Source organism: Mytilus galloprovincialis, chromosome 3 (genome assembly GCF_965363235.1).
Source record: "Mytilus galloprovincialis chromosome 3, xbMytGall1.hap1.1, whole genome shotgun sequence".
In the NCBI taxonomy this organism is placed as follows: Eukaryota; Metazoa; Mollusca; class Bivalvia; order Mytilida; family Mytilidae; genus Mytilus; species Mytilus galloprovincialis.
The window spans coordinates 25,165,022-25,189,056 of NC_134840.1; the positions used below are offsets into that span (position 1 = coordinate 25,165,022).

General features: G+C 32.0%; 1 protein-coding gene across 3 annotated transcripts in view; it reads right to left on the reverse strand.

Moving 5' to 3' along the window:
* Positions 1-1,157: 1,157 nt before the first annotated feature.
* The window catches only part of LOC143067505 (endoribonuclease Dicer-like), a 31,983-nt gene continuing 9,105 nt past the window's right edge, over positions 1,158-24,035 (reverse strand). For all 3 annotated transcript variants that reach the window (XM_076240823.1, XM_076240824.1, XM_076240825.1), the window contains exons 4-17: positions 21,860-23,277; positions 21,425-21,526; positions 20,149-20,306; positions 19,352-19,493; positions 18,836-18,911; positions 18,323-18,465; positions 16,361-16,537; positions 14,880-15,093; positions 10,279-12,272; positions 9,806-10,017; positions 8,906-9,164; positions 8,377-8,533; positions 7,096-7,171; positions 1,158-4,588 (exon numbers count right to left, since the gene is read on the reverse strand). In XM_076240823.1, the coding sequence (XP_076096938.1) occupies positions 4,423-4,588; positions 7,096-7,171; positions 8,377-8,533; positions 8,906-9,164; positions 9,806-10,017; positions 10,279-12,272; positions 14,880-15,093; positions 16,361-16,537; positions 18,323-18,465; positions 18,836-18,911; positions 19,352-19,493; positions 20,149-20,306; positions 21,425-21,526; positions 21,860-23,277 (5,294 nt within the window). In that variant the 3' untranslated portion in view covers positions 1,158-4,422. The remainder of the gene's footprint in view (positions 4,589-7,095; positions 7,172-8,376; positions 8,534-8,905; positions 9,165-9,805; positions 10,018-10,278; positions 12,273-14,879; positions 15,094-16,360; positions 16,538-18,322; positions 18,466-18,835; positions 18,912-19,351; positions 19,494-20,148; positions 20,307-21,424; positions 21,527-21,859; positions 23,278-24,035) is intronic.

A 24,035-nucleotide genomic window follows, 5' to 3' on the forward strand; every position in this document is an offset into this window, starting at 1 on the left:
GATCATTATAAATTTTTAACAGAAGGTTCAATACCACTAAAGGAAGGTTGGGATTGATTTTGGGGGTTATGGTCCAAATAGTTTTGGAATAAGGGGCCAAAAAGGGGCCCCAAAATAAGCATTTTTGTAGTTTTCAAACAATAACTTGTGTTTAAGTGTATGAATCTCTCTGAAATTATACCACAAGTTTCCATACCATGAAGGGATAGTTAGTATTGACTTTTGGGGGTTATGGCTCAAAATGTTATGGAATTAGGGACAAAAAAGGGGGAAAACTAGGTTTTTCTGGTCAATGGACAATTAAGACAATTTAAAAGCAGTGAAAGGGAGGTAATTCAAAAGCTTTAACATACAATGTTGAGTATGTTCAGATTTACCTCCCTTACACTACTTGTAAAATGTGTATAAAGAAATGTCAGATTTTGGACTAATTGCAAAAAAAGTTTGAAAAAGAAATCTTTAATTGCATAATATTGTGCAATAGATTTGTAAGATCTTGACATTTGATTTGTGTAAGAAACCCATATAATGTCAAAAATTTGATCACAATTCAAATACAGAGCTGTATCAAGCTTAAATGTTTTGTCCATACTTGCCCCAACTGTGCAGGGTTTGACCTCTGCGGTTGTATAAGGATGGGCCCTGCGGAGCACCTGGCTGTTTCAAGTGTATATTTCTTGGTTAAGTATGACATCCATTATCACTTAACCAGTACACATTTTTGTTTAGGGGCCAGCTGTTAGTCTTGCATGTTTTTTTTTTAAATTTTAGTTCATTTATATGTTTTGGAGTTTAGTAAGACATCCATTTTCACTGAACTAGTACACAATTTTATTTAGGGGGTCAGCCTATGGGTGCACGATTTTCTTGCTACGCTGATGAAAAATTGGTGGTTGTTGTCTCTTTGACATATTCCCCAATTGAACTCCATTCTTAATTTTATTACTTTTAAATGCAACAAAATCTGATGCAAGGTACAGTATTTCCAACAAAAGACCTCTTCAATGCACTGAAACAAACATTTTTTTTTTATAAATTTAGTAAAGATGTCAAAAGATGGCAATTGGTCACATGGCTAAGTGAATGAAAAGCTGAACAACTCTTACTTCTTGATGGAACAAATTCAATGATGGTTTGGTAACACAAACAAATAAAACTGACCAGCAAATACAGTTTATTTTGACTAAATATCACATTCAATAAACTGGAATGAAAATAAACAGATCATTATTTATAATAATCATCTAATTGCCACTGATTATGTTGTAATTAAGTGCCAATCTGTATAAGAATCGATGACAAACAAAAAACCCACTTAAGTTTACATTGGTTTAAGTTCAAAATGTATAATGGTACATAATATACCATTAGTTTCCATTTCCTGTTTTTGTATTTCTAGATATTATTTGTTTGAAATGTACTAAAAATTACCAAATAAGGGGGAGTTAATTCTGTAACTTGCAAGCATTCTAACCAAAAGTTATGTGGAGAATTCTGTAATTACCAGACAAGAAGAAACAAAAGACCTACCATTTCTAACTCAGGACGAGGGTAACTTAGAAATAGAATGGTTAGGTTGGCTGGTTTTTCCAGTTATGTTTTTCAATTCTTCTAAATTGTGTGATTCTTACAAAGACTGGCACTTAATTGTTAACTGACAAAGTTTCCTTTTTGTCAAATTGGCTGTAAAAATATGATGGTTTCTACACTCTTAACAGCAAAAATTTTACTGTTTAATCTGAGTGCAGACTGCAATAATGACCAGATATAATGTTTTTTTAGACATGTATATGCATATTACCATATTAGCCCTTAAAAAATATTTTTTTCTTACTTCAATTACACACAATAACATACAATATTCAAAACTAAAATTCATTATATATTTTTGTTCCTAAGATTAATTAAATAATTGGATTTGTAGCCAGTTAGATATATTTTCATTTGTTTGTTCAATATACATTCATTAGCTAGAATCTGTAATCAATTATGCAAAAAATCTTACTATTGAAGTTGATTTTAAGCCAGTCATGAAAAATTTCAATATGCTTACTTTAGTCTTAAGAATTTTTGTGAAACTGTTCACAGGACCATTACAAAACTAGTGATATTAATTTTTATTACAGTTTTTGAAAACAATTATTTAAATCATAATTTATAAAATCTGTACTCTTGCCAGATTTAACATTCCTGAGTAGGACAATTAGTAAAACACTGTCTGAATTACTTACTTCATCTAAGAAATTTACAAAATGAATATAGTTTTTGAATATTTTCTAAACGATGCATGTTTTGAATGGAAAATGCAAGTCATTTATTATTATATGGTCATGATACTTACAAAGAATCACCACTTTTTATGGTCATAACAAATTAAAACAAAGAATCAGCAATTTTTATGGTCATACATTTTGTAATACCTTAAAACAAAGAATCGGCACTTTTAACAATTATGATACCTTAAATTAAAGATATAGCACTATTTATGATCTTGATATCTTAAACAAAGACTCAGCACGTTTTATGGTCATAATACCTTAAAACAAAGGTATAAGCACTCTTATAAAATACAGATGAAAAGATGTGTGAAACCTAATGATTAAGTAACAGTGAGAACATAATACATTTATACTGTAGTTTCTTCTTTCTATATATATACTGCGTGAAATTATTTCACTTACAAATCTTCAGTTAAAATTTGAGTCGAAATAATAATAAGTTGTTTCACAAGTTGTTCACATGACAAATAGAGAGGTAGAATAGTTTAAAGTTTTACTTAAAGTTCTATACCAGGTAATATTCTGTGAGGAACCATTGAATAGAGAGAAAATATCATATCAAAGACTCAGTCCCTCTACTGGTCTGGTTGCACTGTTTGCTTTTTAAACAATAAACTATAATGAATTTGAATATAATGGAAATATAAAAGGTAACAATGGCAAAATCATGAAATAACTACATAATGGAAGGTTAACAACTTCTAAAGGTTTAAATAACTACATAATGGAAGGTTAACAACTTCTATAGGTTTAAATAACTACCTAATGGAAGGTTAACAACTTCTATAGGTTTAAATAACTACATAATGGAAGGTTAACAACTTCTATAGGTTTAAATAACTACCTAATGGAAGGTTAACAACTTCTATAGGTTTAAATAACTACATAATGGAAGGTTAACAACTTCTATAGGTTTAAATAACTACATAATGGAAGGTTAACAACTTCTATAGGTTTAAATAACTACATAATGGAAGGTTAACAACTTCTAAAGGTCTGCAAAATTTCTGTGAAGTTCAAAGATATGAAAACAAAATTTGGTACCAGCTTGTTAAAATTTTGAAAAATGGAAAAAGTTCCTCAAATATTTCCATAATAGCAGGTGCCTAACTATAATATATGTTTCATCATTCTGTTATCCACCAGTTTAACATGCTCACATGAAGCTAGATACTATACAGGAAGCTCTGATTCATAGAACCTGAGAAAACTGTGACAAAAATATCATCAATGCCAATTATGAGGAAAAATATATAAGTATTTAGTATTAAAACTGGAAGTTGACAAGATATAAATGTAAAAACACATCACACAGTATAGAATGCTCTCAGGAAGCTTGATATGAAATTTCAGGAATCTGTGACTTACGATTAAATGTTTAACATTTAAGATAGTACAAATACATTTGATTTATTCATACAGCAGAAATGAATTTGGTAACCCCCATGAATTTTATATCAACGCAACTGAAATTTAAGTGTCAAATCTTTTTCTGTATGTATTTTGGTGTCAAAATCTTTTACCACACATGTAATTGTAAGAATTCGAATTGTATAAATTAATTAACTTATATCCATTGATAATAATATAGAAAACTAGAAAATCTATAAACTAAAGAATATATTCATAGACAACCAACAGAAATTATCTCTTTCTGTGATGTTTTGTTCAAATATTGCACTTATCTGAAATTGCCTATATTTCTCCATAAATAAGCCATAACAAAACTGAAATATCTAGAAAAGTAAGTCATGACAATATATTTTACATACCAAAATTGTATCATACCTTCATATGAAGGGACTAGGTTTACACTTTCACAAAAACTGAATAACACCAAAAAGTGAGGTAAATTTAAAAAAGTCAGACATATGAACAAAAAGGAGACTTCATAAATCAAAGATGTACATCCAAAAAATATATTGACTGTTTCGGTCTAACAACTTTTAAGTTTAAACACAACCTAAACATGATTAAGTAATAACTCTGTTTTGTCTTCACTCATGTGAACTAAGTATAAGCTTTCCCTTTGATATTTTGATTCATGACTTTAATTTCTATTCAATGTTTTAGAAAAAATGTGAAAACATTTAAAAATGAATCTACAGTAAATTATGGCACATTTTTTGGTTTTCTATGATATCTATTGCACCAGTCCCTGAGCTTGCATAGTTTTTATTCCTCGTAAGGCTTTTTTGGCAGCAGCACTTTTAGCAATCCTGTAATTTCTTCCGACACCAGTAAACACCCCTTTGCTAACAACATTCACTGAGACTCGTATTTTTCCCTCTAATGTTCTCTCTGGTTTCCTGAAAAATGAAGAAAATTTCAATAATGTTTAAGTATTAATTTCTCATATGTTCCTAACATCTACATGACGTGCAAAAATAGTACAGTGTCTGAGTACCAGTCATTCAAAAGTAAACCTACTGTTGTATTGTAAAACAGCAAAAGTAAATCCTCATGATTTTAAAAACAATGTATCATGGAAACATTGGCATAGATTTTTACTTGTGATATGTTCACTAGAGACAATTTACTTTATTTGTTTTTATACTTTTTTGCTGGGTTTCATTTTTGCTACATGTATCAAAGTACCTCAATTAGTATATCTACGTAAGAAATGATTTCAATGATGTAAAATTTAAAAGATTTATAGCATTCATAACTAGAGGCTCTAAAGAGCCTGTGTCGCTCACCTTGGTCTATGTGCATATTAAACAAAGGACACAAATGGATTCATGACAAAATTGTATTTTGGTGATGGTGATGTGTTTGAAGTTCTTACTTTACTGAACGATTTTGCTTCTTACAATTATATCCATCATGAACTTTGCCCATTAGTAACAGAGAACTATATTTGGTAAAAATTTACATAAATTTACCAAATTAATGAAAATTGTTAAAAATTGACTATAAAGGGCAATAACTCCTTAAGGGGTCAATTGACCATTTAGGTCATGTTGACTTATTTGTAGATCTTACTTTGCTGAACATTATTGCTGTTTACAGTTTATCTCTAACTATAATAATATTCAAGATAATAACCAAAAACAGCAAAATTTCTTCAAAATTACCAATTCAGGGGCAGCAACCCAACAACCGATTGACCGATTCATCTGAAAATTTCAGGGCAGATAGTTCTTGACCTGATAAACATTTTTATCCCCTGTCAGATTTCCTCAAAATGCTTTGGTTTTTGAGTTATAAGCCAAAAACTGCATTTTACCCCTATGTTCTATTTTTAGCGGTGGCGGCCATCTTGGTTGGTTGACCAGGTCACGCCACACATTTTTTAAACTAGATACCCCAAAGATGATTGTGGCCATGTTTGGATTAATTTGGCCAAGTAGTTTCAGAGGAGAAGATTTTTGTAAAAGATTACTTTAATTTACGAAAAATGGTTAAAAATTGACTATAAAGGGCAATAACTCCTAAACGGGTCAACTGACCATTTTGGTCATGTTGACTTATTTGTAGATCTTACTTTGCTGAACATTATTGCTGTTTACAGTTTATCTCTATCTATAATAATATTCAAGATAATAACCAAAAACAGCAAAATTTCCTCAAAATTACCAATTCAGGGGCAGCAACCCAACAACCGATTGACCGATTCATCTGAAAATTTTAGGGCAGATAGATCTTGACCTGATAAACGTTTTTATCCCATGTCAGATTTCCTCAAAATGCTTTGGTTTTTGAGTTATAAGCCAAAAACTGCATTTTACCCCTTTGTTCTATTTTTAGCTGTGGCGGCCATCTTGGTTGGTTGACCAGGTCACGCCACACATTTTTTAAACTAGATACCCCAAAGATGATTGTGGCCAAGTTTGGATTAATTTGGCCAAGTAGTTTCAGAGGAGAAGATTTTTGTAAAAGATTACCTTAATTAACGAAAAATGGTTAAAAATTGACTATAAAGGGCAATAACTCCTAAACGGGTCAACTGACCATTTTGGTCATGTTGACTTATTTGTAGATCTTACTTTGCTGAACATTATTGCTGTTTACAGTTTATCTCTAACTATAATAATATTCAAGATAATAACCAAAAACAGCAAAATTTCTTCAAAATTACCAATTCAGGGGCAGCAACCCAACAACCGATTGACCGATTCATCTGAAAATTTCAGGGCAGATAGATCTTGACCTGATAAACATTTTTACCCCATGTCAGATTTGCTCTAAATGCTTTGGTTTTTGAGTTATAAGCCAAAAACTGCATTTTACCCCTATGTTCTATTTTTAGCCGTGGCGGCCATCTTGGTTGGTTGACCGGGTCACGCCACACATTTTTTAAACTAGATACCCCAATGATGATTGTGGCCAAGTTTGGTTTGATTTGGCCCAGTAGTTTCAGAGGAGAAGTTTTTTGTAAAAGTTAACGACGACGGACGACGACGGACGACGGACGCCAAGTGATGAGAAAAGCTCACTTGGCCCTTCGGGCCAGGTGAGCTAAAAATAGCTTAACATTATGTTGATCTTTTCTTTAAAAGTTGCGTTGCTGTCTGATTGATGTTTCTTTCATAGATGTTGGGAATAAGTAAATCAGATAACAACCCATTCGCACAACAAAAATAATAAAAGACATCTTAAGTCCACTGTCAAGTCCCGCACAACAAAAATAATAAAAGACATCTCAAGTCCACTGTCAAGTCCAACAGAATACAGTTTTTGATGCATAACATTCTAGTGTCTCATCTACTTTCTCATGTTTTAGATTGAATATTCATAAATTGAAATACTTTAGTATCATTCTTTGTACTCAATTTTGTCATTGGTTAGCTATCAAAAATAAATATAAACTTACTCAAATTTAGCTGTCTCTGGCTCCATCTCAAGAAGTTCTCTGACCGGGGACTTAGGAATACTCTTCAGATATTTTTCTGTTGATTAAACAATCAATAACTAAAGTGAATTGTATACTCCTACTGGTATTTCAAATTATATTCAAAGAGGATCTGTTAAAACTTTTTGGTTATTACAATTTGTCTTGCATGTGTCATAATAAATTATTCATATAAATTAAACACGTTTATGCAATAAAGTCTATAGGAGCATGTATTTCTAAAGGGTAAAATGTTCTGGTCAGGTTTACTGGTTGTTGTTCTTTTAAACCGTTATATCTTGGTTGAAATCAACCCAGTTATGCTAAAATAAATATATCAGACAATGCAAAAATTTACTGTAACTTACAGGATTTAAACATAAGCAATATCATGTGTGTCACTAACTGGTGCAAACCCTCTAAGAGCTCCTAATTTTTTACTTTTTTTTTTTAGGTTTGGTTTGTGTTGCACATCTTTAAGTTTAGGTGTTTGGTTTTATGGACTTTTGGGGTTTTGTTTTTTATCATTGTATTGTCTGTCTCTACTTAAATTATGGTGGGCTTACCACACCAGCGAAGTGATATAGAAACATTGCCCTAGAAATCATGACTCCAAAAGAAGTTTTAGTCACCCCCAAACTATCAGTGAAATAACCCAAGTTGCTTCATGATCTTAAAATTTCTCTATCAAAATGCAGTTCTTTTTTTTTGTCATTGTAACATAAGCTTTCATGAGTCCTATAAATGTGGAATAAACATGAAATTTATTTTTTGGGTATATTCAGATGTATAAAAAATAGTTGTGATTTGTAGTGAAATATACTTGGAAACATAACAATTTGTTTATTATTGAGTAAAGACAATTAAAAAGAACAATATCAGTGTTCTACTTCTTATACTTTCTGTTTAATATCAAGAATATTGGTTAACCCTGCCACATTGTTATGTCCCTTTCTAGTGGCACGTTATTTATTGTTTTTGGTTGGTGACTGTCACAATTGACATCTTTTCTTTAGTATAATTCAGGCCCTTTAAGATTGTTTAACATTTTGTTATCCTGGACATTTTACAGCTTTAATGACTGAATGTTAAATGGTAGATTTGCCTCCAATGTCATACTTATGTGTTTGGCTGCCACATAAAATCTCATTTCCTTGTCATTTTAAATATTGATCTTTTATGATGTTGTTTGCTTTTGTATCATCCCTTTTGTATCTTGTAGCTTTTTTCACATACTGCTATTACTACTATTTCAATTCTTACCTATTTGTGGTTTCATAATTCTATAATAAACCCTCCAAACTGTGTCTAAAGACATCCCACTATCCAGGTATATAGCACCAGCTAATGATTCAAATATATCCCCTAAGGCTTTGGGAACTTCTAGTTCTACTTTCACTTCATCGTCTCCTTCTTCCTGCTTTTTAAGGAGAGAAGGGATACCAGTCAGTAAAACAGAAATCCAAATACACAAATAAAAACATTTAATTATCAACATAGTATCTTTAGCAATAGACAAATTTCTTTACAAAATGTTAAGCCCTAAAATGCCAAGAGTCTATTTCTAGTGTATCATGTTTGTTTTGGAGATACAAAGGAAATATTTAATTAAAAGGTGTACATACAATACCTTACACTATATTGGACCTTATTCATAGGCCAGATTCCATTCAGTTCATGTGCCAAAGTTACTTTTTCTCAATTCATTTAAGTGCTCAAGTGCCTTTTTCAAAAATTTCACTTGCCGTTCTCAAATCTGAATAGAAAACTTTTACGGTAAATCAAATCTTACCTCCTCATCTTCTAGATCAATCTCATCTTCTCTCTCCTTCTGCCTCGTAACAAACTTCTCTATAACATTGAACAGTGGAGGAGATATAGCCTTGAAGAACTTATGGAAGTCCCATTTAACAGCAAGTGCAGCAAATATATTATTATTGACTAGAGCTGACCGTAAGTCAGTAAGTACACCGGGTGAATATTTACACGCGTCTTCGTACAGATGTCGTGTTATCACATAATCTAATATTGCATCACCTAAAAATTCTAACCTGAAAAAAGAGGTACAATTTAGGACATGTTAATAATTTTTCACAATCACTGAATCAGCATTAATATGTAACCAAACTTATTGGGAGAGAAGAAAGAAACATACAGAGAAGAAAGAAACATACAGAGAAGAAAGAAACATATAGAGAAAAAAAATTTCAAAAAGCAAAGTATTGAAAATACTCTAAACCAACTTATTTTCCCAGATACATTTGCATTTAGCCCTTTTAAGCCATTTCTTTTTTTTTTTTGTGCCAGCAAACATAGAGCGAAAAATTCATTAAGAACTTTCAAGTAAATGCTAAACTACTAAATAACATTCATTGTGTCTTCATATCATATCTTTGCTACTGAAACTCTTGTCTGCAAAAATGGGTAATTGTAAAAAAAAAGTAGCTCAAGGCTAATTAAAAATTTGACATACATAAGATAACCATATAATACTAGAATTCAAGTTTGTCAGTTGGGGACAAATAAGCTTTACAGAAACATGAAGCAATTCAACGACCAAACACAAAGTTGTCAGGATATAGCCAAAATTTGTATGAAGAACACTAAAGGGGTGGCAAATGAAAGTACATTGGTTATAATGACATTAAAGATAGATTCCATTTAATATCCGATTATTAATAAATAAACCAACCTTTGGTAACAATCTGTTACTGTGTTATAATGATATGAAGCATGAGTAAAGGCCTGTAGTAGATATGCTCGGTCTTTGAAATGGTAGTGGATTTTTTCCTCCAGTTTGTCAAAACCAATCAACAGATGTTGAAGCTGATTGACAGAATCTGGTTCCCCATCAAATAATGGAGAGCTTGGACATGATAATATATGTGTGTCTACGCAACCAGTCTGAAATGTAAAAATTGCTTACATACATGTTCTGCTTGTGTTCTGTCACTTTCTTAATTTTCATAAGATTTCACAGTTTTAAATAAAATCAATGAATTCTGACATTATTAAATGAGTATCTCTCTAACTGAATACAAGTGACTTAGCAGTTCAAGCAAAGTAAGCAAATCATAAATAAGGTGATTTCTTAGTCTATCCATCTAACACATGTAACATTGATTATGACTATATGAGTTGTAATAGTATACTACAAATAAATACCTGCTCTAAAGATTTTTTCTGAGGTAGAACTCGGAGACCCAACCACGACATGAACCTCAATGCCACTTTCTTTCCACAACTTGTGAGGTAACAACCTATCAATGACTCAACACAGTCAGCTATACTCTTATCTGGCAAGCTATGAAGAGTCTGTAAGCAGTAGGGGATCAAACAATCAGACGAATCAGATCTATCTTCCTCTTCAACATTGGCTTGAATTTCCTTCAGTTCTTTATTAAATTCATTTTCCTCTTTTGAACAGGGGACATATTTGTCCCATCCATTAGTTAAATGATGTGAATGACTATCAATTTTAATGTCACAAAAGTTCACTGCAGAACTGCTTCCAGGTATTTTGTCTACTTTTGTTGCCAATAAGACTTTTGGCACAGGCCCTTTCCTTCTTTCCTCATTAATTAGATATCCAGGTGGCAACCAATTCTCATAGGGTTCAAATTTTGTTGAGATCATACATTCAGCTAAACCTTTCTTTTTACCAAGTCTGTACAAATTGCAATTACTAACTTGTTTGCTACGTAAATAACTTAACTTTCCTTCATGAACTCCAGGATATGTACAGAAAAGATAAACAGTGATAGCATACTTAAGGAATGAATCACCAATTGTCTCCAATCTTTCAAGGCTAAAAAAATCATTAGCATTAGACATGGTCAGGGCCTGTAAAATCATACATGGTGAAGGACCTATAAAATCTCCAGTCACCACATCAGTATCAAATGACATTAGCTTATCAAGCTCTTCTTCCGTCACTTCAACATCTTCTTCCTTTTTCTTCACTGGTTTTCCTCCGAAGTGTCCCACCTGATTGAACACATCCTGTTCTACAACTCGTTCTGGAGAACTGGTTCCATTTTGTTCAGTAGAATCATTATGTGATTGTTTCATTTGTATTTCTATTTCTTTGTTCATATTGTTCTCATTCTCAGATTTAGACAGCACTAATTTGTCAAATTCACAACAAACTTCAGCAGTTTGTACAGGGTTTGAGGATAATTGAGATACAGTATCTGACGACTGATTATCTGGTATCTCTGGAATGTCAGTATCATTTGGCCAGCCATTTGTGGATACAACAGAATTATCAGTATTTTCATTGGTTTCTAAAGATTTATCAACATCTTGGAATGTTTCTGCACACTTTGAGGTTTTCTCATCAACTACATTAATAACATTAGTATGATTAAAATCAGCTTTGACCTGACTGTTAATATCACAACCATTACTACTGAAAGACTTTTCTACACTTTTTCCTGTTTGATCATCTTCATCATCATCAGACTGCTCAGTGGAGGGATTCATGTCCAGAGGAATACCATCAGTTTCTTCATCTTTGAGAAAAGAGAAACTCAAAGCATCATAGATAAATCCCTCAGGAATTGAGGCTTGTCCTATATTAGCACCTTCTGTAATTATAATTCTAAGTTCTTCAGCCACTAATAAGCAGTTCATTCTGTAAAGAATTGTTGGTAAACAAACAGCCTTTCTCCAAAAAGAGGCTGGAAATACATGGATTTCACACAATTCTGGAATAAGAATTTGCTTCTGTTGTAAATTTTCACGTCTTGCTTTCTTCGTCTCTGCACTACTTGTTGGCAATGCCACGCCTTTTTGATTCAAATATCGTGGAGTCAATAAATTGAGCCGAGCAGATGTATGATCAACATCCAGTAATGGTTGCTCATAATTTGTGATTGATAAACCATACTTGGTTATATAATATTCAGCAAAAGTTTTATATAGTTCTGGGGATGGAAATGGAGATGCTGGGTTGAGATCCATTCTGATTTCAGCTACGTAGAAATGTTGAGGCTGATCAATATTCCTGTATCCTGGCATTACAACACCATCTTCATAATCTGTTTTGGTAAATTCAAAAAGTTCTCTTTCTGTATCATATATGTTTCTTCTCTCATGGAGCTTATAATTTTCTACTTTTTCAATAAACTCCCAATCAACAGCAATTTCTTCTGTAGCTGAAAAAGAGATTTAAAAAAAAGGTTTTCAAAACATCAATAATATTTTATCATCAGTAATTACAACATGTACAATTGGCAATGCAAATTTTGAAAATTAACATAATATCACATACTTATTAATATTTGAAATGACTGTTTAAAGGTAAATATAGCCTATAAATATATAGAAATTACTACAAAATATATAACACTGACTGATTATTGATTAACATGGTACATAAGTGGAATTTTCTGTAAATATACAAGCTAAATCTCTTCTCATGACGTAAAGCAAACTTATGTTTTGCAGATTAAATTAAATAATAGTTCATTTTTATGACAAATTTCATTTCATAAAAAATAAATTGCTTCTTGAGCGCAGCTTGATACGACCGCAAAAGGTCCAACCCTGAACAGTTGGGGCAAACATGGACACAATATTCTCGCTTGACACAGGTCTGAATTAAATATTTGACACATAATAGGTTTCTGACACAGAATAACTGCAGTGAACATAATAGGTTTCTGACACAGAATAACTGCAGTGATTTTGTTAGCGCTCGTCACTTTCATAATTTACGAAGTGGTTTTCGCATTGACAAAAGTATTTCAAATCAATTTCGTCACTTAAATTTGAAAGTGTAAAAATATTTTCGCATTAAAATACTATAAATTTACCTGTCTTTATGTTTTTGACAAGTTTATGACCCCCAGGTAATTAACATTTGCAACAGGTGTTACAAGTTGTGATTACAACTAATCCGCTTATCCCCATCCAATAGGTCACTAATCCATTATTTAATAAACCTAATAATTGACCATCATAATTATTTTCCGGCGTTTTACGTTTCCGCAAATTGGCATTACTTTTCCGGAAAAAAAAGATGACGTTTCCGGAAAAAAAAGTTTACGTTTCCGCAAATAAATATCTTACTTTTCCGGAAAAAAAGTAACTATTCCGGAAAAAATAAATTATTGCTTTTCCGCAAATAATTGAGGAATACCTGTTGATCGATAGCAAAGCCATAATATAAAATAAATATTAAGTAAGTCAAAGGTCATCATAACATGCAAGTAAAATTCATCATTTAAATCTATAAAAACGTATGTTCAAAAGTCAGCACTAATCAGAAATATCTTGATATGAGTTCATAAGTCAGTCCTGGCAGAATATTTGTAGCCAACACGCCGTACAAAGTCCACAGTAGTACATTCACCGTTTACAAGTTTTATATTTTGTTGAAGAAGGAAGTCCATCTTCTCCTTTTCACATTTCCAAACTGATGCTTTTACAGTTAGAGTTCTCATCTTTATGTAAGATGTTGTTTGCAGTTTCAATAACACATCGATAAAAACAAAAATGTTAGGATGGCTACCGTAAAACAGCTCGTTCAAGTGGGCATGAAAAGACTAGGCACTATTCGAGTTTTCGTAGCAGCAGTATGCATTACATATTCAAAGTCATTGTGAACTACCTCGGGGCAGGAGAGTTATTCTTCGGGTAGTGCACACATCAATAAGCTGATCCAACAGTTTCGTGCAACATTCATCGGATTCAAGTGGAAGTAACGCAAATACAAGACGAATGTAGTTATTATTTTTACATCCATGTATCGAATAAACTGAGTTGGTAGAAGAATTTCGGACAGGATTTAAATGTGCCATCTATGAAAATATCAGTCATTTCATTACATAGACATACCAAGTTGGTGAAACATGAAAGTATAATGATTCCCGAATCAAAATCATTGACTAATTAAAAGTGAAAAAAAGTTTGGAAACTGCTTTCGCCTGTCTCTGTATAAGGACATAGCAACATTTTTTAAGTCAATATATATTCAAATATTTATAATTTACCAGGTAAATTTGCGGAAAACTAATAAATACAAATTGCGGAAACGTATACTTTAAATTTGCGGAAACGTAGCATTGGGACTTTGAAAAATTAGCGGAAAAGCAATACGCCCTTATTTTCCCCAGGAAAATCAGTAAATCTGCATTTCAACTTTCAGGAGTATAGTGCTGTCATTTGATCAAAATTGGATATCATTTCTATTAAGTTGGAACTGTATAAAATCCTTTTTGGAACAATTATAATGACTGTAAGGAGGTTGTAAACAAATCAAGAATAGTCAATAGATCATGTTTTCTACTTTTGGTTTTAAAATGAAATGAAAACAGGCAGACACAGTGACATGTGAATACTAAATTCAAAATGAATCCGGATTCATCAGGAAATTGTCATTTTTCGATTTAAATTCCTTTAGTAAGAGATATTTGTCTCTCTCGTTTAATTGACACTAAATTATTTTGTATTCTACGTTTTTAAATACTCATAAGAATACTTACACGCATGCGTAGCACACAGTACAGGAAGCACCTGTTTGACTCTTGAAAAACCTTTTGTGGTTATGAACCTTGTGTTTAAATTTCATAGATTTTTATTTACTAATACTTAAGTTTTTGTTCAGAAACCAAATGTCTTCGGATGACGCTGACGTGATACCAATATTCGATCTCAAAAGGTTGTATAAAAAAGTAATAGGTAAGCAGTTTGTTACTATAGGAACAGTTAAACAGTTTGTTACTATTGACAAAATCAAATTTACCACAAAACATACTTACCTTTTCCTAAAGGAATAATTAAGTAGCCAAGCTCAGCTTGGTTGGGAGAGAATATCATTGGATCTTTCTCTAGTCGTAAGACATTGCTGAACAGAAATCGGTGGAATTTTGATAATCTTTCTAGCTCCTCTTGACTATAACACACATCAGATGTAAGTAGTTCTATACTTGTAGTAACCTCCCCTGACCTGGTATATACTGGAAATTCTGGAACCTATGAAATGTAAAACAAAATCAGATAAAATTCAAATGAGGCAACCAAATCTGATTAAACCATATACAAAATCAAAGTAAATTAAATGCTCTGCAGTGCACAGCTTGACACGACCACAGAGGTTGAACCCTGAACAGTTGGGGCAAGTATGGACACAACATTAATGCTTGATACAGCTCTGAATTTGGGTTGTGATTAAATAGTTGACACAGCATAGGTTTCTGATACAGAATGAATGTGGTCTAAGAACTTAAAATTTTAAAATTGGACATTTACCTTTTATGGTCCAATATCCAAAATCTAAATACATGGTTAGATTCAGCGTATCAAAGAATCATAGGGATTCAATTTCTGTTAAAATCAAACTAAAGTTTAATTTTGGACCCTTTGGACCTTAATGTAGACCAATTTGAAAACAGGACTAAAAAATTAAGAATCTAAATATATGGTTAGATTCTGCATAACAAAGAACCCCAAGAATTCAATTTTTGATGAAATCAAACAAAGTTTAATTTTGGGACCCTTTTGGCCCCTAATTCCTAAACTGTTGGGACCAAAAACTCCCAAATCAATCCAAACCTTCCTTTTGTGGTCATAAACCTTGTGTTTAAATTTCATAGATTTCTATTTACTTATACTAAAGTTATTGTGCGAAAACCAAGAAAAATGCTTACTTGGGCTCTTTTTTTACCCCTAATTCCTAAACTGTTGGGACCAAAACTCCCAAAATCAATCCCTACCTTCCTTTTGTAGTCAAAAACCTTGTGTTTAAAAATCATAGATTTTTTTTCACTTATACTAAAGTTATTGTGCGAAAACCAAATGTCTTCAGACGACGACGACATGATACCAATATACAATTGAAAATTTTTTTGTTTGCGGTCGTATTAAAAGAAATAAAGGAAAACAACAAACATTACAAAGGAGACTCTAAATAGCTCAACATTTTATTGACCTACTATTGATAAGAACACCAAAACAAAACCCAACGTGACTACAAAGATGCAAGAAGAAATTTGGAAAAAGTTCTAAAGTGGTCCCAAATCTTGACTTCGTTCAGAGTATGCATAAATGAATAACAAAACAAGTCTTTACTTTTCTAAACTGGTCTCTTGTGGACAGTTGTCTCATTGGCAATCATACCACATCTTCTTTTTTATATTTATAGCTCACAACAGTAAAATATTTTATTACAGTTTCATTTTGATCAAGTAACTCTAATAGTACATTTGTTATAAAGTATCTTATTATTCCCAGTTCTACAAACCTGTGGTATTGTAACAGAGGTTAAGAGACCAAATGACCTTGAAGTTTCCTCTGGATCATTGAGTTTTCTTCCTCTGGTATTCTGATCGTCAGAGATTGGTTTTGTCAGCTTCATTTTCAGTAGGTACAAATTATTCTTTTGTTTCTCAGGATATCCTCTTAACAGTATATTGGCTGTCTGTGAAGTAAAATTATTAATTACAAAAATAATAAAAATATCATATAGCGTCTACATTTTTTGGCCTGAATAAGTGTAATGAACATACTTTCCCCCCTCTGCAATAGCATTTCTAACATTTTGTTCCTCCCATAATCCTAACACCTTTCAATGCTGTAATAAATATTATTATACCGGTACTTGAGAGAAAATGATTTATTTCTAATTTGTAATTGACTTTGAAGTAGCTTTAAGTAACTGTGTGCAAGCCCATATCGACTATAGGGAATGGGTTTTATTCATTGTTGAAGGCTGCATGGTTGCAAATAATGGCTTACATCCACTTCATTTAAACTGTAGTGGATCGTTGTCTCATTGGCTAACATACCACATCTTCATATTTTTATACACTGTTTATTAAATAATGCACAGTTATACCCAATGGGTTAGAAGGCATACATTAATTAACAAAATAAGTTTACAATACATCATAAAAAACAATAAAAGAACAAAGAATTTCTTATATAGATCATTATTTTGTGTCTTTTGTTGAGTGCTCACAAACAAGTTTAACACGAACATTTTCTCTGTGTGTCTGTCTGAAGTCTGATGCCTGCAATTCAGTGGTTGCCGTTGGTTGGTGTCTGTCATATTTGTCTTTCATTACTTGTCTGTTGTACATTATACCATTAGTTTTTTTCATTTGAATTGTTCCACACTTTGTAATATCAAGGCCTCTTTTTTAGCCGACTATAAAAGTATGAGTTTTGCTCATTGTTGAAGGCTGTTGTTTACCTTTAATTGCTTACATCCACATTATTTGGACTCTGATGGATGGTTGTATCATTGGCAATCATACCACATTATTTAGACTCTGATGGATGGTTGTATCATTGGCAATCATACCACATTATTTAGACTCTGACGGATGGTTGTATCATTGGCAATCATACCACATTATTTAGACTCTGACGGATGGTTGTATCATTGGCAATCATACCACATTATTTAGACTCTGATGGATGGTTGTATCATTGGCAATCATACCACATTATTTAGACTCTGACGGATGGTTGTATCATTGGCAATCATACCACATTATTTAGACTCTGATGAATGGTTGTATCATTGGCAATCATACCACATTATTTAGACTCTGACGGATGGTTGTATCATTGGCAATCATACCACATTATTTAGACTCTGACGGATGGTTGTATCATTGGCAATCATACCACATTATTTAGACTCTGACGAATGGTTGTATCATTGGCAATCATACCACATTATTTAGACTCTGATGAATGGTTGTATCATTGGCAATCATACCACATTATTTAGACTCTGACGGATGGTTGTATCATTGGCAATCATATCACATTATTTAGACTCTGACGGATGGTTGTATCATTGGCAATCATACCACATTATTTAGACTCTGATGAATGGTTGTATCATTGGCAATCATACCACATTATTTAGACTCTGACGGATGGTTGTATCATTGGCAATCATACCACATTATTTAGACTCTGACGGATGGTTGTATCATTGGCAATCATACCACATTATTTAGACTCTGACGGATGGTTGTATCATTGGCAATCATACCACATTATTTAAACTCTGACGGATGGTTGTATCATTGGCAATCATACCACATTATTTAGACTCTGATGGATGGTTGTATCATTGGCAATCATACCTCATTATTTAGACTCTGATGGATGGTTGTATCATTTGCAATCATACCACATTTCTTTTTTTAAATAGATAGCAGAAAATGTTTTAATGAAATAAGTGGACCTTTTTGAGGTAATACTGTTTCCTCTTTGTAGTTCCTGGTCTAGCTTCTCCCATCAAATCTTCATCATCCCATTCATTGTTATCATCTTCCTCCAAGGAAAACAATTCCTTCCCAACAGGAGCAAGCTGGTCATCTAATTCACCTGAAATCATATTTTGTACAATAGACTTAACTATTAAGTGAGTATGTACCCTATCACATAGCTACAGTCAACTCTCGTCTTGAACTAGGTTGACTTAAATTTCGCAAACGTCAAAATATTTCCGCTTTCTAATGTTAAAATACAGTAATATTACTTGATTTTCTCTGAAAATAATTTGATTTTCTTTAATAAGTTTACAGTCACAGATGCCAAGTGATGACATTGGTTTATATGGTCTATTGCCATGATTGGGCAAAATAAGTAAAGTTTTAAAAATTATAATTGATTGTACTGAAATGTTCACGACTTATGAATATCTTCAACAGTTCAACTGAATGATTTTTTGAAAAAAGAGCCATTGGTTAGTTACCTTCTTCATGAAGGTTTTGACACATCTTCAATGCAACTGCTCTCTTGGCTAAACTTTTAGTTGGCATAAAATCACTCTGAAATAATATTAAACTGAATGTCATTACATTGAAGATCATTTAAGACAGCTCTGCTGCATAAAGAATAAGGAAGAACAAATCAAAACAATACTTCTAAATATATCTTTCATTGCTTCCCATTGATCAAATGTCTTCATTGCAAATGAATAACTGGTCTATAATATCTACATGTATAAGTCTCACTAAAACAAATGACAATTCCAACAAAATTCCAACAAAATACACATTTCTGAATTTTTCCCCCTAAAAAGAAAAAAGATCTATAATACTTAGCATGAAAGTCATTTATTTATTGATGAACATCACCATGATTATTACATTTTCAAATCAAGCAATCAGGGGAATATAATTTTTTATCAAATTTTAATTTTGTAACATTTTTTAGGTTGCTTAGTATTCCTGCTTCAGTTATGGTTAAGGTTTTAATTACTACTCACCGTTATTTGTATTTTAATAGGTGAATTAATTGGTAATCTAAGTTTAGCTTGGTACATTGAGGCTCCATTGACTTTGACACTGGTTAGATGACATTTGGGTGTCAGATGTGTAAAGGCATCACTAGGTAGTTTGGCACAATATCTGTAATTACATGTTATATCTAATTAAATTAGAAAGTATGCGTAATATCATCATTTGATAAAATTGCTAGGTAAAGCATGCTATATCAATTCATTTCTTTTCGATATTAAACGAGATTTGTTCAATCTTTTTAAGTTAGGTAGCTCCAGTTAGTGTGATTAGTGCTAAACCAGAAAACATGTTTAGTGGAATTCTGTATTGAGCCTCCCTAAATTGAACTACAACACATTGATAAAATTGAGAATGGAAATGGGGAATGTGTCAAAGAGACAACAACCCGACCAAATAAAAAACAACAGCAGAGGGTCACCAACAGGTCTTCAATGTAGCGAGAAATTCCCGCACCCGGAGGCGTCCTTCAGCTGGCCCCTAAACAAATATATACTAGTCCAGTGATAATGAACGCCATACTAATTTCCAAATTGTACACAAGAAACTAAAATTAAAATAATACAAGACTAACAAAGGCCAGAGGCTCCTGACTTGAGTTTACTATTTTTTATCAATACACTTATCTGAGGAGTTAGCATATATCAGTTTTCATCAGTTGTTGTACTTGATATATGCAAATTTTCATTACATTTTAAATTTACTACAAATTTATGTGATAATCAGTAAATATTTAATTCTAAATAAGATATATCAATTACATTACCTATTGATTAATGCTATAGCATTACATAAGTTGACTTGGATGGTTGGCATGTCAGAATTGGGATAATAAGGGGGAAGTAACTCTATACAATCTAAGTCATCTTCTATTATTTCAAGCTCATTGTCACTTTCTTTATTCTGTCTCCATCCAATCAAAACCTTTTAAAATAAACAAAATCATAAATTATTTCTCCTGTAATACACAAAAAATAAATTTCAAAGTCCATTTTACACTGTAAGATTTTACTATGATCATGATGATCATTTAAGGAATAACAGTACTGTAGTTGAAGAGTTGCCACCGTCAATTGTAGATTTGACAGTCGCAAATGCAGTTTTACTGGCGATGAGTAGCGGAGACAGTAAAACAGAGATTTGCGACTGTCAAATCAAAATTGACGGTGGCAACTCTTCAACTACAGTACTGTTATTCCGATTCTAATGCATTTCAAAAAGAAATAATACGATAAAACTTGGAAAAATGTCTAAATTTGACAAATAAAAAAAAAAATCTATGAAACTTCATGAATGATTTTGGCGCAAAGACGTCATGGGTAAACGTGAGGTCATACAAATGAAAACTTACAAACTAGAGGTTGTTGCGTTACCTGTACGCTTCAAAATCGGATAAAATAACTTTAAAACAGCGAACTTGGGGTAGGTGTTGTTTTATTTTGGATTATATAGTAGTAATCGAACATTTGTTGATTCAATCATTTCAAAATGGTTGTCCCTCCTTAGTTACGCCTGGTCAACTGTGGATTTGACGGCAACTTTTAGCCAATGAAAAAAATTGTTATATACAAATTGCATTAGAATGATTTATATTTCTCTTTAAAAGCATTTTCAAACATTTTAAGTACTCCTGTATTCAGGAATATTACGTCTGTTAAGTGATTGCTTTAAATTAAAGATCATTGCTGAAGATCTTTGAAATAAACAGTGCATTTCAATTACTATGTATCTGTTTTAGTCATATAGCATCTCACATATAATATACATCCTTAGATATCAACTCTAACAAAAAAATGTCTGAGGGGCTTGAGCATTCCAGATGAAAGTAAATACAGATAATCGCTTCATACACAAACAATTTATGAAGAGTTATTTTCTTTTTTGAATCTTTTAATATTTCTTCATTTCCTTACATTTTAAAGATGATTTTTTTGAAACTTTGACTTTCTACATTTCTTTTTTTATATGTTGCTGCATTAAAACTAGGTATATAACTAGTTTTATAACCTATAGAAAGCCTGTGTTCTTAAAAGTGAGCTTACTTTTTCAACACCTTTAAACATTTGGAGGTCATCTTTGAATGTTTCTGTCTTATTATCATCAATAAGTATAAGATACTCTGCATCTTTAGCTCTTGCTAAACCCTGTAAAAAAATCAACAATCACTATTGTGTATATGTACAGTGCATTTATAATCATATTAAGTGAAGAGTGAAAAAAATATTTTTAATATCATAACATCGGTTTTTTTTTATAAATATAAAATAATAAAGGTATTTTTTTTAATTTTAAGTCATAGTGGTAAATGGTTGTTTATAAATTAAGAGTACAATAAAACATGCCTGCGTACATTTCCTTCCTATTTAGAATTAATTTAAAATGTCAGTTAATTTTCTAAGCAGTATTAACTCTTACACCTTAGATATACAAACGTAAATGTACTGTAATTTAACAGTAAAGCTAAATTAACACTTTACCTTAGATCTGCTGTATGACCTGTAATCTTTAGGTTGATCAAATTTCATAATCATATTACATCTTGGAACATCAATTCCATCTTCTAAGAAGCTTGTTGCTATCAACAAATTAAGCTCTTGTAGTCTGAATTTCCTTAAAATGTCCTCTTGTTTTTTATTGATATCCTTTTTGAGAGTTTTCTTTTTCTGGCCTGTAATTTGATGGCATTTGACGAAACATAAACTATCATCCCATGAACAAACTTCCTCTAACATCTTGTTCAGTGCTATAGCTACAAATCTATGATCCACAAAGACAATGCCACACAGATATTTCTCAGCATCAACAGAGAATGGATCTGATGCCTTTTTGTTGCTATCATCTGAACCTTCTTTTTTAATTGCTACATGAATAACATTGGATCTTCTATTATTCTCTTCGTTCTCAGCATCTGAATCATCTAATTCAGAATCATCCGACATGTCTGATTCATTATCTCCCATCATTCCATCCATATCCTCGCTACTTATTATCATAAAATCGTAGTCCGGCTTATAATTCTTCAAATGGTTCACTAGCTCCCGTACTTTTGGAGATGCATATAAAAGCAAAGCGTCAACATTATAATCTGGAGTAAAGTTATTTTCAAATACAGTGTTAAGCATTCTTAACTGTGTTGAACTAAATCTTAAAAACTTTTTAGCTAATATTTCCGTTTCTTGTTTTTCCATTTTTTCCAGTTGTGTGAGAAACATTTGTGCTATACTAGCTGCACACCAAGGACCAAGTTTATATAAAATATTTAGACATTCACATACAACAGTTTTGGAGATTTGACATGGATCATTGCTGACTTTTTTTTCATTTTCTTCATCTTCTTTAATTTTGAAATCTTCCAGAAATTCTAGAGCATCAAGTAGTATATTTTCCAGCTGATCTACTAAACCAGTTGTATCTTCATACTTGTCACAGTTTATAATTTGTTCTTTTGGCCACATTCCATATCTCTGTGACATAATCAGAGTTGATGTTTCTGCAACAGCATCTAGTCTAGTTTCCAGTGTTGATATTGTTGATTCTAGTTCGGCTGGATTTTGACAGCGTGTAGCTGTCACTGATGATGTTAGTCCTACAATTCTAGGTTTACATTCCAATGAGGTGTCATTTATCTTTTGTAAAATTTGAGCATATACAGGATCTTTATTAACAACATGACAGTCTTCAAAAATTAATACATTCACTTCTGATGGATGTAAAATGTTCTCCTCCAAAACATAATTCAAAACATGTGATGATAGAAATAGGATATGATTTGATGTTATGAGATCTTGCCATTTTTCTGTTGTCATGGTTACTATGCTATCTTTATTCAGATGCTGACTGACTTGAAGGTCTGTATGGTGCTGTATTATTTGAACTTGCTGATCAACAAAGGTTTCTAAAATGAAATAAATGTTTAATCAAACAATTCTACACTTGTAAAAGCTATACAACTTCAAGAATGAGGTCACTTACAACATAAATGTTACATTTCTCTGACACTGAGTCACACAGTCTGACAGGGTAAAAAATGGATGAGAAGTATGTCAATATGTACCTATCACATTTCATCACCAAAAATGTCCTTTATTTTCAACCCTTACTACAAACATTTCACTTGAGCTTTGAAAAAAAAAAACTTAAGCCAAAATTCAAAAACAACTTGAAAGGATCATTTGACCCCAAGAGTAAAATAATGAATGGTCCTATGAACACATCTACATGTAAGTTCTTTAGCTAATTATTTTCAACATTTTTAAACCACTATGGAAGTAGTTGTATTAAATTAGAAAAATATTCTTAATAATTCAGTAAAATGCATCATAGAGATGGCTTGATACCAAATATTTAGATGTTCAGAATTTGATAGTTAACGAACAATTAATAAGAAGACAGAGATCATTCCAGTTATTTGTCCTTTTTTTAAAAGAGAGATTTTATCTTCTAGCAAAATTAAGATCCATTACATTTTGAATTTATACACCTCTGATATGCTGTCCATTTGTATTTCAAATTAGAATCTTGTAAGTGATAACCTGGATATATTGCAAAATTAATGGATATACAGTCAAAATATCATCCCCAAGATTAATTCTTAGCATCCAAAGTATGTCCAACACTATCAAACAGATATGTTTAAATTGTCCTTTAGGTACA